This window comes from Gigantopelta aegis, chromosome 3 (assembly GCF_016097555.1).
Source record: "Gigantopelta aegis isolate Gae_Host chromosome 3, Gae_host_genome, whole genome shotgun sequence".
NCBI lineage: Eukaryota > Metazoa > Mollusca > Gastropoda > Neomphalida > Peltospiridae > Gigantopelta > Gigantopelta aegis.
The window spans coordinates 52,083,369-52,101,114 of NC_054701.1; the positions used below are offsets into that span (position 1 = coordinate 52,083,369).

The 17,746-nt window shown below is 35.9% G+C and overlaps 1 protein-coding gene across 1 annotated transcript; it reads left to right on the plus strand.

The window, feature by feature from the left end:
- Nucleotides 1-8,447: 8,447 nt before the first annotated feature.
- On the plus strand, nt 8,448-17,008 carry LOC121368220 (mediator of RNA polymerase II transcription subunit 20-like). The gene is made up of 4 exons (XM_041492854.1): nt 8,448-8,584; nt 9,954-10,096; nt 11,489-11,739; nt 15,893-17,008. Exons 1-4 carry the CDS (start codon nt 8,571-8,573, stop codon nt 16,109-16,111), a joined length of 627 nt encoding a protein of 208 aa, XP_041348788.1. The 5' UTR covers nt 8,448-8,570; the 3' UTR covers nt 16,112-17,008.
- Nucleotides 17,009-17,746: the final 738 nt, after the last annotated feature.

Genomic DNA, 17,746 nt, shown 5'->3' on the forward strand with positions numbered 1-17,746 from the left:
GTCATATAAGGTCAATGCATAAGCTGATCTAGAGGTTAGTAACTTGTTGTGCCAGGTATTGTGGATCAATTCTCGAAATGGTTTTGTCTCCCCCCCCCCCCCCCAAAATTTTATTATTATTATTACATGTGCGTGCGTGTGTGTGTGTAATAATTATTAAATTAATATAATATATGTTCACTTTACTCACTTCACATTATTTGTATAGAAGGAGTTGGTTTTCTTTCCTACAGATGTATATTTTAATTTTACAGGAGTTTGAAGTATTCGTTGAGGCACATTTTGGAATTCAAAAGAGAAGACCAAGACTAAGAACAGTGGAAACGGGAGAAACTGTATCTGTATTAGATAATGAGCGGGACGTAGCCCAGTGGTAAAGCGCCCGCCTGATGCGCGGTACCTAGGTCTGGGATCGATCCCCGTCGGTGGAGCCATTGGGTTATTTCTCGTCCCAGCCAGTGCACCACGACTTGTATATCAAAGGTTGTGGTATGTGCTGTCCTGCCTGTGGCATGGTGCATATAAAAGATCTCTTGCTACTATTAATAGAACAATGACTATAGGTCAATATTACCAAATGTTTGACATCCAATAGCCGATGATTAATAAATTAATGTTCTCTAAAGGTGTCATTAAACAAAACAAATTTAACTGTCTTGGATTAATATAATAAACACAGGCCAATAGATGTTGACAATAATACTGAACATAGAATCAAACACTTAATTATCTGATGATGACACCAATGAGCAGAATTACACTGAACCAGATCCAATTAACAGTTTGACAAATAAAACACAAGTTAGAGAAAGGATACAGTGGATTGTGTTTTAGAAATATTCAAATCAAATTTATGTCTGTATTTTGAATAAGAGGGAACAGGAAAAGGACCAGAAGGAAATGTAAATACTATTCTGATTGGGTAAAAATTAAAGGAGGACGGCTGTGCGACCCTCGCCCTTATAAGAAGTAGTTTCGTTTTTGTAAAGGCGCTGTATATATTATTTCTCGTCCAACATAAATGTTTTAGTGATGTACACTACCACTTCTGTTGTTTTTATAAGCGGTGATACCCCCAAAATTAAAAGTTTCTAATATTTTATAAGGAATAGACCTCTTTCACATTCCCATTGCGCATGTGCGCGAAAAGTAACGTCCCTTGCCAAATTAGACTATATCCAGGCTATTTACAACGTGGGACATGATTGACAGTTGTCTTGGGCGTCATGAGTAGCTTCGTAGGAGCTGTGAATCTCTAGCGACTAACGCACATATTTCGTATCAGATGGTAAAATGGCTGCAAAAACGGTCTACTAAAGTTTACATCGGAATCGTTTAAGACCAAAAGCAGTGAAACACTAACTTAGACGAAGTCTCTGGAGCCGCCTGTCGAGGGTTTTAACAACGAAAATTAAAAGATTCATACAATAACATTAACTTAAGTGGAATGTGTTTGCTACTTTTAACATTTAGAATTATAGTTAAATATTCATGCTGATTTCCAGTGATGTTTAATTCTCCACATGTATCAGTATTTAAAATTTAATAAAATATGCCTACCCTTCCCCCTAAAAAAAACAACAAAACCCCTACTTTACATAGACCTTTATCATAGCTCTATTTTCCCATTTTCATTAGAAAAGACATTCGTACAACTACTAATCAATGCTACATGTCTATCCACATTTATTTACTTATTTGTTTATTTATTTTATTTTATTTTCACTATGATTTATATCAGATAATAAACTTCACTTGAAATAATATCTGATATTTACGAAGTTTTAAAACATATTTATTGTGTGTGTGTGTGTGTGTAACGCCATGACCTTATTTATTATTTTATTTATTTATTTTATTATATTTCTTTCTTTCTTTTATTTACTTATCTTATTCACATGCCCCCCCCCCCCCCCCCCCCCACCTGCTTCCTACGCCAATTATGACAGAAATATTTTATGACTAAATTTGATTATTTTAAATATTAAAACTGTTACGATATATACGGAAAAGTCGATTTACAATGTGTAGTTACGAACTTTTTCAATATTTTTCTTGTTGTTTTTGTGTTGTTTGTTTCAAAATGCAAGTGTGTCCATAAATTGAGTATAACACACCCACTCATGCACTAATATATATATATATATATATATATATATATATATATATATATATATATATATATATATATATATATATACTGGTATCCGAGTTACGGGTCAGACGATTAGAAATAGTCTTCATCAGCCCATACCGGCCTCGGTGGCGTCGTGGCAGGCCATCGGTCTACAGGCTGGTAGGTACTGGGTTCGGATCCCAGTCGAGGCATGGGATTTTTAATCGAGATACCGACTCCAAACCCTGAGTGAGTGCTCCGCAAGGCTCAATGGGTAGGTGTAAACCACTTGCACCGACCAGTGATCCATAACTGGTTCAACAAAGGCCATGGTTTGTGCTATCCTGCCTGTGGGAAGCGCAAATAAAAGATCCCTTGCTGCCTGTCGTAAAAAGAGTAGCCTATGTAGCGACAGCGGGTTTCCTCTAAAAACAGTGTCAGAATGACCATATGTTTGACGTCCAATAGCCGATGATAAGATAAAAAATCAATGTGCTCTAGCGGCGTCGTTAAATAAAACAAACTTTACTTTTCATCAGCCCATCTTCATGCTCGACGGTCCCGGGTTGTGCCTACCTTGACAAATCGTTACATTACCCACATACGTGAATGGTGTAGGGAACGTCAGAACTGGGGTATTCGTCGCTGGTCACGTGTCATGTTTTCAGACGAGTCCCTATTCACTTTGGACTTCCTTGACAGGCGTGGTCGGGTCTAGCGACGACGAAATGCGATTTCATGACAGATTTGGCGGTGGATCGCTTATGGTGTGGAGTGGTATTACTATGACTGACAGAACCCCCCTCCATATTGTGCAAGGAAGGGTCACTGGGCAGTACTACCGGGACAACATACTGACACCCTTTGTCGTCCCGTTTGCTAGAAGTGTGGGTCGACGTTTTGTTTTTCAGGACGACAATGCCCGTGCTCACCGTGCACGAATCGTCAATGCTCACCCTCAGCAGAACAACATCTATCGAACGCCATGGCCAGCAATGAGCCCAGACCTTTCCCCGATTGAATACGTCTGGGACATAATAAGGAGACGTATGCGTCAACGTCAAAGACCGCCGACCACGTTAGCGGAACTTGGTCAGGCGCTGCAAGAGGAGTGGAACAGATTCCCTCAAATGGCCATTGGGAGACTCATACGCAGTATGTCTCGTCGACTGAATGAATGTCTGACACATCGTGGTGGTATCTCCCCACTACTGATAAAAAAAACCCCGACAACTTTCAAATTTCACTTCTGACCCCAGTCGTCCATCAGTACCTTTGGTGGTCATAAAACCTATTGTAATACTGAACTACCGGTTGTAATGTTTGCCCAATTAATTCACTATTATCATATAACCATTCCCCACCGCTAATATATCTTACAATTTCGACAAGTGTAAATTCTTATTAGAGTTCCCCTACTTGTTTTGAAGAGTATATAAATATACAATCTGATTAAAATTAGCTCTACTGGTCTCACCACATGTAATAGTGGAGCTAATTTTAATTAGATTGATAAATATATAATATTCATATATTTGTGTATGTAATGCAGCTTTTTATTATGAGCTAAAATGAGATTGCCCACCACGGCTGTAGCACGACAGGTACGTGCTACATTTGTTGTTTATTTTGTAAACATTTTCTAGGGACACACCTCAGCTATCTGGACTGTCTGTCCAGGACAGCGGGTGATTAGTTAATTGCTATTGGTTAGTACCCACCGAGTCGTTAAACTCGCTCTGGGTAGGAGCCAGTACCGGTGTAGCATTTAATTTGCACTCCCCGAGAATATGCACTCCCCAGTCATTATACGTATAATTTGCACTCCCCCAGTTATTATTATACGTATAATACGCACTCCCCTTGAATTTATGCACTTCCCTAGTTATTATTATACATATAATATGCACTCTCCACTACTTTGTATAAATACTGAATACATTAATAGTTTCTTAAAAGAACTTTGGATTTATAATAATTTAAGTGCTATTCAATTAATATAATCCACATTCATTATTAGTCCCCTATCGGTCCAACCGGAGGGGGGATTATGGTTTCATATCCGTCCTTCTGTCTGTCTATCCGTCCTTCTGTCAGTCTGTCCGTCCGTATGTCATATAAAGGTTTCTGGATGCTTTTTTCACAATGCCTCGAGATACTGAGCTGAAATATTGTATAGAATTTTATCATATACCATTACAGATCAAGTTTGATTTTCATGACGATTTACACATTTTGACCAAATTATAGCCCAAAGTTACTGAGCTGAAATGTTGCGTATAACTTTATAGTGTGCCATTACAGATCAAGTTTGTCTTTCGTGAAGATTTACCTATGTTTGATAAAGATATGGCCCTTGAATTTAGGAGATACGGAAATTTGTTTTCGGGACTTTGTTTTTGCAATGCCAAAAGATATTGAACTGAAATTTTCTATATAACTTTTTCATATAATATTACAAATCAAGTTTGACTTTCATAACGATTTACCCATTTTTGACAGGGTTATTGCCCTTGAACTTAGGAGATGCGAACATTTGTTTTTCGTACTTTTTTGTGTGTGCAATGCCTCAACATATTCCAGTGAAATTGTATGTATAACTTTACAGGTCAAGTTTGACTTTCATGACGATTTACCTATTTTTGACAGAGATATAATATAGCCTTTGAATTTTGGCGAAACGAAAATTATATGTATATTTAAAAACACAACATGTCATTTGGCATGATTGTCAATAATAATAATGAACGGGGAGTGTATATTATATGTTTAATAATGAATATGAAATGCAGATTATATGTACAGTAATGAATGCGGAATGTAGGTTAGCAACGGGGAGTGCAAAGTATATGTAGTATAATAAGGAATATGGAGTGTAGGTTATATATGTGTAATAATGAAAGGGGAGTTTAGATTATACATATAATAATGAAATATATATATATATATATATATATATATATATATATATATATATATATATATATATATATATATATATATCTCTCTGTGTGTGTGTGTGTGTGTGTGTGTGTGTGTGTATGTGTATACTAATGAATGGGGAGTGCAGATTATATGTATAGTAATGAATTGGGGTGTAGGTTATAGTTATATAGTAATAAAGGCAGTGCAAATTACATATATAGCAATTAATGGGGAGCGTATATTATATGTATAGTAATTAATGGGGCGTGTAGATTATATGTATAATAATAAACGGGGAGCGCACATTATATGTATAATAATTAATGTTGAGGGTAGGACATATGTATAATAATGAATGTGGAGTTTAGATTGTGTGTAGTTAGATTAATGAATGTGGAGTTTAGATTATGTATATAATAATGAATGGGTAGTGTAGATTATATGTATACTAATGAACATGGAGTATAGATTTAATACTAATGGATGTGTAATAATTAATGTGAGTTCCAGGTTATGTGTATGATAATGTTCTATTTATGATCACACACTGAAGTTAATAAATTCTATAACATCAATTCACTGCCCCTAGGCTTGTGCAATTTTAATTTTTTTAACGACACTGATGTATTAATGATCGAATATAGGATGTCGAACATTTGGTAATTTTGACATAGAGTCTTAGATTTAGCAAATTCGCTACATTTTTCTATCAGAAGATTTTTTTATATGCACCATCCCAAAGACATGATAATATTATGTAGTGCACTGGCAAGAACGAAAAGATTGGGCCCACCGACGAGGATCGATCCAAGACCGACCGCACATCAGGCGAGCGCTTTACCACTGGGGTATGTTCCGCACCTTGTGCATCAAGATAATCATGAATCTATACGTAATAACTGTAAATTGTATATATGATTAGTATTGTTACATACAACTATAGTATAGATCTATGGCATGTGTATATTATTGTTTTATACTTTGATATTCATATATGTTACTAATATGCACCATAAGTATAATAATGTTCCATTTTCAATGGAAAATCGTTTGCAAGGACGTTAAAATTCACTTTTCTTCCTTTGTCTTTCAGATCGTCAACAACTTCCTTTACTTAAAAACATATAAATGGTTATCAATATCGGATCCCTGATATGAACAAAGAATGCAGGAATGACGATGGGCATACACGGTGGCACTTAATTGGGGTAGAGTGGGTCTGAAGTAATGATTTTTTGGTTCTAAAATATGAACCTGTTTAAGACGAAGCTTTGCAATGTTATCTTCACATAATTCCTGTCATATTAATCGGAAGCAAGGGAAGTAGGGGATGGGTGGAGATATTCTGGAATTCATCCGATCACCACACATGATGAGTTATTGTTTTTATTCTGCAAATTTGCAAGGGCGGATCCGGGAACGTTTTGGCCTCCTTGTGTCCGCCCCAGATTCACATACTATCTAGATTCGCCACTGAGATTTATATCAACTTTTACAAAGTGCACTGGCCATACAAACATCAAAAACCCACTAAATTATCATTATGTGAGTGCTTAAACAATTATTATAGCCTACGTGCAACATAGACTGGGGGAGTGCATATTATTCAGAGGGAGTGCATATTATTCAGAGGGAGTGCATATTAAACATCTAATATAGACTGGGAAGTGTATATTACACGTATACTATGCACTGGGGAGTGCTAATTCTACGTATAATCTTAACTGGGGAGTGCAAATCCAGGGGAGTGCAAATTATATGTGACACCGGGAGGCGAGCACAGTACCTACCAGCCTTTTAAAGTCCAATGATTAAACCACCATGCCACCGATGTTGGTGCTATGTAAGTCGAAAGGTAACCAAACTGCTGTAGCCTACATATATTAATATACTGACGTCCAAAAGAAACTTTACAAGGCTTGAAATTATAGAAAACAAACAAACGGTACGGTGGGATATGAAAATATCTTTAAGGTCAACATCTAAATATCACAATGCACTGCGTAATCAATACATGCAAAGTGTTTGTAATGTGGTTTCTAAATTTGTTATTTTCGATTGGCAACAGTATTTATCAAATCATTCAAATTTAATGAATGTAGGCTATTTAAAGTTTATTTTGGACGTCAGTTAGTTAATTGTAATCATTGCGTGTATTTTCAGATCTTATTTATTTATTTCAAATTATTTTCCAATCTTATTAAAATTAGCTCCACTGGATAATAACTACTAGAACTAATTTTAATCAGATTGATTATTTTCGTGCTTAGCACACTGTCCTCAGCTATCTGGGCTGTGGCTGTCTGTCCAGGACAGTGGGTTACAGTAGTTATTAGTGGTTAGTGAGAGGTAAGATGAACTGGTCTTACATCTACCCATCGAGTCGTTAAAACTCGCTCTGCTACAAATGGAAAAATGTAGGCTTAATGGGTTTCCTGTCTAAAACTATATGTCAAAATTACAAAATGTTTGACATCCAATAGCCGATGATTAATGACTCGGTGTAGGCCTACTCTCGTGACATTCTTTGGCATCCGTCGTTATCATAATAACAGTATTAAAGCATCAACCTAACTTGTTTTAGTTTCATGGCTAACCTTTAAAACTGATTAAATATCTTTGATATTTGTGGTGTTAATAAAAAAATTTTTTTTAATAAACACACGCACGCACGCGTGCGCGCACAAAAATTCAATTTCAATTTTAATTTCAATTTATTGCACAAATTCCAAACAAATTGGTGTCAGCAAACAGATAAAAAACATAATACAAAACAAAACAACATATATAATAACAACAACAATTAATAATAATAACAATGTTACTGTAGCCTACAGGCCAGACGGAGACACAAAATTTGTATTGCATTTATAGGAATAAAATGACTATATAATAATAATGTATATTATAAAAATAAAATGGTCAAAGTACTTGGAAATAATTTAATTATTAAATTAAATAACTGCTCCACTAACAGGCGGAACAAGAACTTTATGTTTAGATAGCCTAGGCCCTATAGTATAGGGGGCCTATATATACAGCCGTCGGTATGCCTAGTGTTAATATTAATAAACAAACAAACAAGTACGAAAACGCGAAACCCTCACCAAAACCATCTTGGACATTATGTTATTATGTTTTATATAGGCCCTATGATTATGAATATTGATTATTGTCTGATGTCCATCTTGTTTAGGAGAGCACTTAGGGCTCTGCCTGATGTGCAATCCTTTTGACTTTTTTCTGATCAATAAAATATCTCAAAATAAACCATCTTTATTACATGACATAATATTGGGGGAGGGGCGAACTATCAAATAGTCAGGGACGAACTGAAAAATAATTTAGGCGAACAGACATTTGGGACGAACTAGTCAATTTGGGGGGAAACCGATTTGGGGCGAAACGTCTGGTACCCGAGCCGAAAAAGAACCGGAAATACAGTTTGTGGATAAGCAAAAACTAATGTGTTTGTTGGAAGCACTTAAATTATTTTTGTTAAAAAGGGGACGTGAAAGTAACAAGATCAATGGGTGTTGTTTGGTAAGTTATTGTAAACCGGCTTCTTTATAAATAAAGAAACTAAATTGAAATCAAAACGAAGTCATTTTTGTTGGCGAAAACGGAACCAATTTGGCTATGGTCTCACTACACAGATGTCATCTGGCATTGAAATCCATGTTCATTGTTAAATTGCCCAACTTCAAACGAAGATTGCCAATAGAACGGGTTCTCGTTGACACTAACAACATACACCATTTGCAAACATACATTATATTTAATATAAGCATTTACTTTTACTCCAAAATTAGGAACATCTGTATTTTCACACATCACAGGGAACATTTTGTTTTCAAAATCTTGATAGTGATATTTCTAGTCAATTAAAAATTTATTAGCAATTACTGTTCAAAGTTTCAAAATTGAGTAGTGATCACTGAAACTTGTGTAGCAAATTGCTACGTGATACAGAACAAAATGTTCCCAGCATTACCACCACCATACACACTTTCAAATAAACTCCTCCAGCCTTGCAGGGCTTTCACTTGTCCTCCTACAGGAAAGAGTTTGACCCGTACCCCTCTATATCAAAGTCTGTAAGACTAACCCTAAGCATAACCTTAAAACTAACCATAACCATTGAAAGGGGGTATAATGGGTCGAACTCCTGCCCTCTTACATCCACTTCCTGCCCTGCAAGTTTCTACGTAGTACATTTCAACAAGTGAAAATATTGGCAGACATGTAGATTTTTAGATGTGCTTATCCAGTGGACAAGTGGAAAATTCTGCTTATTTCTATTACTGCTTGCCTTAAATTACTCTGTGTATTTACACTGTGCATACAGGTGTAGTTAACAAGAGCTGACCTTACTTCCAACAGGACTTCTAGATTATGGTAGCCCCACTCCCATGGCTGGTGATATTCAATATTGGGCTAGTAAATAACTCTTATCTCCATGCCCAACATTTGGCTAGTTAAAAAAAAAGTTATCAAATGCTGCTTTAAAGTCTATTTTGTAAATATGAATATCCTGCCCACCCAACCCCAAATCTAAGGGTTTTAAAGCTTTATAGATATATCTTTCTTTTTAGGTGACATATCCAATTATTCCTATTAGTAAAATGTCCCATATGTACATTATTTTTAAAACACTTAATTTATGTCCATAATAAATGGCAAAGTGCTGTCTGCATGTGCATGTTTATATTATATTTGCTTACTAGTGAGTGGCATTAGTAAGTGTGAGGTCACATCAGTCATTTTCTATTGAAGCAAATAAGGGTGCAGCAATAAAAAATAAAATAAAATAGGATGTAGATCCTGATTGAGTTTTTCAATTTAAAATATGACTGTTACTACATTACATATATCTGTTCAGTACTACATTTGTTGTTGTTGATTCTTTCAGTGTTTACCCATATCAGGTGCAGTCAGGGAAAAGTAGTCAGCAAGCCCTGGACATTCTACAGAAGCAGGTGGAACAACTTGGGGCCATAAAATCAGGAAATTACTATGTAGACTGTGAAACATTCCAGAGCAATTTGCAAAATGGTATATATAGGGTTTGTAATGTGCCAGGTGTTGAACTTACCAACAGCAATTTCTATAGTTGAGATATGAATGGCCAAAATGGCTTTACCAATGGCAGTTTGTTGCTGCTGGATACAAATCATTGCCATCACTTGGTTGTAAGGATAATTTGTGGTTTTTATATTGGTTACAAAAGTTATTGATTTAAAATTGCTGTAGGCAGGCTCTAAAGTTGCCAAAGGTGAGCATTTTGTCTGTGGCAAAAACATTTCAAAATTGCCAAATACTTGTACTTATACTCGAGCTCTACTACATACATGTGTTATGATGTAACTGAACTATTTATAAATAATAACTTTAAAAATATATTTTGCATACAAAATAATATTTAATTTATAACACAACCACAAGTCCAAATAATTATGAAACATGGCTTGAATTTATAATAAAATTCTATACAGAGCACTTCTTCTCCAAAACTGCTTGACCAGTTCCAACCAAATTTTGTTGGAAGCATCCATGGTGTATGGAGAAACAAATTTTTGAATTTGGTCAGTTGGACTCACGGGGCCCAAAAGGGAGAAATAAATCAATTTTAAAAAATCTGTGAACTTCTTTATTACCCAAAATTTTATAAGCAAATAGTCTTCATACATGTGTATGTAAAGCTCAATAGGTATACACATGTACTATCTAATTTGTTAATGTCAATAAAGTTGGGTCCCTCGTTTATGTCCAGGGATGTAATAATCTCTATTAACATGCATCTGGTACACTGTGTTATTCATTTAAAAACAACATATTTCAAGATGCCAGTTTAAGTGGACATTGTAGCTAATAGATAAGTAGTAGGTTTGTAATTTGTATAATTTTTCCCTTGAAGGGCGAGATCTAGCTTGCTTGATGTGCAGTCGGTTTGGGATCGATCCCCATTGGTAGGCCCGTTGGGATATTTTTCGTTCCAGCCACGACCATGACTGGTATTTGCTATGCTGTCTGTGGGATGGTTCATATAAAAGATCCCTTGCTATAATGGAAAAATGTAGCTGGTTTCCTCTCTTAATTAAGCAACTGGTGTAACAAAGACTGTGGTATGTACTATCCTGTCTGTGGGATGGTGCATATAAAAGATCCCTTGCTGTTAATCGAAAAGAGTAACCCATGAAGTGGCAACAGCAGGTTTCCTCTCTTGATATCTGTGTGGTCCTTAACCCTATGTCCAATGCCATATAACCATAAATAAAATGTTGAGTGCGTCATTAAATAAAACATTTCCTTCCTTCCTCCCTCTCTTAAGACTATATGTCAAAATGTCCAAATGTTTGATATCCAGTAGCCATTGATTAATAAATAAATGTGCTCTAGTGGTGTTATTAAACAAGACAAACTTTACTTTTTCCTTGAATGTTTCAGTTGCTCCCAAGCATGTGAACATATTGCATAATAGTGAACAGCCGGCATCCTGCTTTGCTGTGATGGACTCTGGCTTGTGTTTGGTGGCTGATGCTCTCTTTGATGGACTGATGCAAAAAATCAAGAACTATTACCAGCCTAGTAAAGGGGCAAAGATTGAAGTGCGTGGACAGAGATATGAACTTGGTGACTTTATTATCAAAACAGGATCAGTGATGCTGACTTCCAGTTTTAAAGGAATTCTTGTTGAGGCAAGTCCCATGTATTTTTAATCTTTTTTAGAGTATTGTAAATACACCATATCTGGTGTATTTTGACCTCTGGGTCTGTATCTGTAACGTGTTATCAAAATATATATATGAAAGGGACATTCCTGAGTTTGTTGCATTGTAAGATATTTCTGACTAATAAAATATTTCTACGATTAAAATAACATATTAAATATATTTTCTTGTTTAGGATATCAGTGTCTGTATATTCAATGTGTTTCTTGTCGTCTTAATATTTGTAAGAAGCCCAAACTGGATTTTGTCTTCAGATAATTTCGTATGTACGAAAAAAACTTATTTTAGGAAATAAAATGACATTTAACCTAGTACAAATATTAGAATGATCAGAAACATGTTTAATATACAGCCACTAATATTTTATGCAAAAAAAAATATTTAGTGTGTAATTACAATCGTTAAAAAGTATCTGTTAGTTGAATGCCCTTTTAATGAATATCTTTAGATAAATTTACTTCTGTAAACACAGACAATAAGTATGAAAAAAACACATTGATTAATAAATACCTTTCCTGAAAAAATGAAAGTGTAAGGTTCGAATATTGTGTAGCTACCAGTCTAGCAGTGTGAAAACATAGTACATGTTCTATGTCGTCTGTTGCCAGATCTGTAGTATGCACCAGCACAGACGCGGTGTGTTTTGTCACATTCTATTAAGTGTGTTTTATTATCGACTGGTACCATACTCGCCAGACCCAAATCCAGATCCGGTGTGTTTTGGGCCTTAGTGTGTGACAGCTGCTTCAACTTCTACTTTCTTTGAGGTGTGATTGGATGCACATAAGAGAACCAACAGGCCCTAATCTTGCCGGTGAAATGAGCTGGGGGTTTTTTTGCAGAAAGTTGGCTCAAGTCGCCGAGTTATTAGCAGTAGTGAGAAGTCGAAGTCGCCGTAAAATGCTGGACCTATTCAGATTTCAAAAACGAAATCACACAACAAACATCAAAACCCTGACTTGTTTATTGTCATACCTCACTTGGCACCTTGTCACCGTATGTCGGAGTGTTTTTACTTTAGCGCAGAGTTCGACAAATCCGCTAGCCCGACGCCCGTGGCTAGTGGTTTTTAAGTTCGGGCTAGTGAGAAACGCAAAACCACTAGCCCCTGCAAAAACAAAAACAGGACAATGACGATGGATCACACTTGACAAAAGACAAAACGTACGACACGACAAAAAACTGAAAGTTACAACATGATTTAAGTGTTTGTTTTATTTTACTGTTATACTCGTAAATGTGTAATGTTACAAAAATTATATAAAAATCCAGTTATAATTGATCAAGAATTTGGGCTAGTGCTTTATCTTGGTGGGCTAGTGGTTTTCACAAACCCACTAGCCCTGTGGCTAGTGACTTTTCAAAATATTTGTCATACTCTGTTTAGCGCCAGGCTGTATCCTCGGTAATCGAGAACTAACCTATAAACAGGAAATAGTTTCTACGCACGCGTACTAATGTACGATTGATTCGAAGAAATAATGTTTTACCATGTTAAATTTATTAACAAAATCAACCACCAAATGCTAATACTCATGCGAGTTTCTGTTGTGAAGAGATTAAATACATGTTATAATTGACATTCTTCAGATACACCTGTAAACCGGGCTATTGTTTCTCAAAGCGACACATGTTGTGCTGTGTACTGCGACCAGTCAAACGTTGTTAATCCTCGGCCACATTCATTTCAGTAATGTCAAGGTCCAGTGATACAGCTCTCACTTGATGTGTGGTTGGTCTAGGATCGATCCTTATCGGTGAGCCCATTGGGCTACTCCTTTTTCAGTTTTGCTGAAAATCGGTGTATACATGCAGGATTTCCGCCAGAAAAAAATGATGGGGGGGGGGGGGGGGACCAGGCGGAGGCGTGTCGCGTGCAGGGGGTCTGGGGGCAAAACAGTTAGATAATTAACATTTGCTAATTAACATATTTTCTCTTCCTAGTATTTTCTTAGAAAATGTCATGCTAAGAGCTAAAAATTACCTTTAAAAAACCCACTGCTCTGCAGATTGATGGGTGGGATTCCCCCCCCCCCATGTCAAAATCATGGGGGGGGGGATAAATCCCTCCGTCCCTCCCTCTGTATGAAACCCTGACATGTACATGTAAGGTTATTGTGCCAGAAACAAATTATATTTCAAAATTTAGCTTGATTGGACAAAATGGGCGTGACTGCCAATATTCAAATGACCATACGTACAACTGTTACTCAGTAACCGTTTGGTCAAGCTTGCTGAAATTGGTATTTCACGAAAGGGAATTTCACAAGGATTCCAAATCTGACCGTAAATAGGCATTGGGGTGATTTTAAAAGTGATGGCCTTTTTTACTTTGAATTTGAAGAATGTAGCCCTGTGGTAAAGTGCCCACGTGATGTGCAGTCAGTCTGGGATCGATCTCCATCGATAGGCCCAGAGGGCTAGTTCTCATTCCAGCCAGTGCACCACGACTGGTATATCAAAGGCATGATATGCTATCTTGTCTGTGGAATGGTGCATATAAAAGAACCCTTGCTACTAATGGAAAAAATGTAGCAGGTTTAAATTACCAAATGTTGGACATCCAATAGCTGATGATTAATAAATCAATATGCTCTAGTGGTGTCGTTAAACAAAACAAACTTTTAAATTGTTTTATTTGGCCTTGTGGATCACACAACCTTGAAAGTATCTTGCCAAAGTTTTTTTAGCTCTACATGTTTCTAAATAGTGTGAACAAAATTGGAGGTATAATATTTTTCATTGGCCTGTAAGGTCAAGTCAAAGTATGCCTACCTGTTGCTAAAATGCAGTCTCTATAGATTACAGTGCACAGTACTTGGATCTTTGTGATTTACTTCTAAGAGCATGTAACCTTCTGCTGATTTCCACAATAAAAGTTGATCAATAGATATATTGCACATTCCGGTTGCAAACAGATTACACAACGTGTTGTTGAGGGGCATTAGTAGATTTTATTTTGTAATGCTGATGGGGAGGGAGTATGTGGTCATTGTCCAAGTATTAACAATTCTGTCATTTGTTTATCACAGTCTAACATTTCAGAAACAATAATTGTTTCGGCTTCAGACACAATAATTATCAGATGTGGGCCGAAATAATATTAATTTATGTCTGTGTGTTTGTGTATATTAACGTATCATGAATTCAATATAAAGCATTATACAGATAAATACATTCTGGAATCATGTCAGGATTTCTTTTCACTCCGTTATTTAAAATTTCATTTAGTGTTTTGGAAAAAAGAAGAAGATACATACGAAATTTGAGCTACCAATAAATACAAAACATTGTGTTGCATATACAGATATTTATGTTCGAAGCAACAATATGCAGCTTAAGAAACTTGTAATTTTAATTTTTAAAAGAGATTATAGATTAGCCAAAAACACAATAAAATGGCTGCCACTGAGGATGGCCCCTTTAATATAAACTGATGAGGTGGACCCATTTGGCTGGAACAAAGTGCATGCACCTCAAACTAACATTCTACTTTTGTTTCAATTCATTCTTAATAATAAAATGTCTGGGGTTTTAGTATTATTTACAAAATTAGGAGGGCTAATCTTTTAATACAAGATAATTTCAAGATTGTGTGATCCACAAGGTCAAAAAGTTATCACTTTTAATATCACCCCTAGGTATGTAAAAACTATTGGCAGATTTGGAATCCTTGTGACATTCCACTTCCAAAAATACCAATTTAAGCAAACTTGACCAAATGGTTGCTGAGCTATTGTCATTTGAACATTGCAGACACACCCATTTTGGCCAAAATGAATGGACCGTATCTCGGGAATTGTTTGTCTGATCAAGTTATAATTTGAAATATTAGCTATTTCAGTAACATTAACAATATATACCATTTATTGAAGGGGGTAGGGTTTAATTATTCCATTTTAGGGGCTGATTTGACACGGGATGTCATGTTTGTATTAGGTATAATGAATTTCAAACTGATGAATTGAATAACAGAATACCAAAATAATAGTGGTAAAAATAAGTTCCAGTATATTACTTGGTAAAGTTTTGAACTAGTATAAAAAAATTTTGATAATGACTCCCAACTGACCCAGTAATATGTGAGTATTAATAAAAGTAAGTTTGCTTTGTGTTTTAGGTAGAGTATGGTCCATGCGTGGTGCTGGGTGACTGTTGGAACCTGCTGAAAGAACTGTTACAGAGCATTATAGGAAATGCTGCTGAATCACCTCCACCACTGTTAAAATCTAAGATGGATGCAACATACACACCATCAGATACAATATTACAGTATTTAGAACATTTCAGTAACTGCAAGAAGATGGCTGTTACTTCACCTACAGCACCAAGTCGATAAAATAGATGATCATCTTTTATGCAAGTTGATGAAATAGACAGTGATGATCATATATTACCCAAGTTGATGAAATAGACAGTAATGATCATCTGTTATTCAAGTTGATGAAATTAGACAGTGATGATCGTCTGTTATCCAAAATACTGTTGTTCAATGTACACACATTATACATCCTCAGCTAGCTAGGTGCAGGCTGACAGACAGCACCAGTAGCAACTACTGATCATGCTCAATTCATCTAATTTTTCTCATCATCTTTCTTCCCAAAGTTAAGCTTACCGAAATGTATATATCTGATAACAATTTGAATGTCATGGTGATAAACACAGCTATCCCATGGATGTTGGATTATATAGTATCGACACTCGCAGTCAAGCATGATAATCGGCAATTTCATGGAGGTTTCTATGGTCATTTATTTTGCTATCAATTTTCTATGTCACTATGTCAACCCTCTTTATAAAGGCCATGTTGGTGCAATACAGGTCTTGCCATTGTTTTGAATTTGCTGTTATAACGATAGTGAAGAGTCATCTCCCTTAGTTTGTTAATTTTGTTGAATATGCACACACAGAAACAAAACAAAGCAAAAATTAAATATTTTTTTATATACATAACAATTTCAATACTGTTTGCTTCCACAACAATCCGAATATCACATACTGTAACATAATTTACAAGTCACTATTTCACAACAAAGTGCTGTTTAGAATCGTACTCCATTCTTTGCTGAAATGCCTAGCAATTTCACCCTGCGCCAATAAGGACAACATTTTCAAATAAAGTTTTTATCAGCACAAGGATACTCTAAAAACAGGATTGTAATGGGAAACGAAAACATGAAAAGACTGGACTCGCATGTAAAAGGAAATAATATTAATAAATAAGTACAATTAATATACTGGCATGTCTGTTCTTTCTTCTTTCTCCTAAAAAGATAAATGTATATCAGGTAAAATGTTCTTTGAAAAGTTGTATACTATAAACACACAGATTACATGCATGTGTCATGACTTTCTTTGTCAGGATATAGTATAACACAATCTAACATAGCAAACAAAAATAAAGATGGTGGCTTAATTGCCCTTTATTTTTCTCTCTGAAAGTTTAACCATAACTAGAACACAGTCACACAAACTGAATACTGTTGTAATAAACAATAGAAACTTAAGTCATGTCCCATTCTCCAGATTTTTGCCATGCTGGTACAACTTTTATGCGACTAGATTTTCGAGTTTGGATGGAATACGCCATCGTGATTTCACAAATACTTTGTATGTCCATTTCATGAAACTCAGTACTGTTATCTGAATGATTATTGTCAAGGCATGGTTCATCCACAAACTCACCAAGTAGATCAAGACACTCCATGCAGCCAAGATGACCACTTGAGTCAGCAAGTTGTCTCACTAAGACCCCTGATTGGTCCTGTGGGTGAGGTAGCTAAGGTAGTTGGTCAACTGGGTAACATTTGGACTGGTGTACTTCACAAGTCTTAAAACGGAATTGTGACTTGGTGAACTTTCTCACCTGGCAGTGGTCATCTGAAAGGCCTGTGACCATAATATTATATTTATCTCTAGCTCGAGTCTTGTCCCGGTTTCCTTTAAGGAAGACTAAGACGTCTATCTGGAG

Bases quoted from the DNA above. Each gene is read 5' to 3' on its own strand.
- LOC121368220 (XM_041492854.1), top strand. The intron at 10,097-11,488 runs GTATATATAGGG...TGAATGTTTCAG, and splicing joins CCAGAGCAATTTGCAAAATG to TTGCTCCCAAGCATGTGAAC. The intron at 11,740-15,892 runs GCAAGTCCCATG...TTTGTGTTTTAG, and splicing joins TTAAAGGAATTCTTGTTGAG to GTAGAGTATGGTCCATGCGT.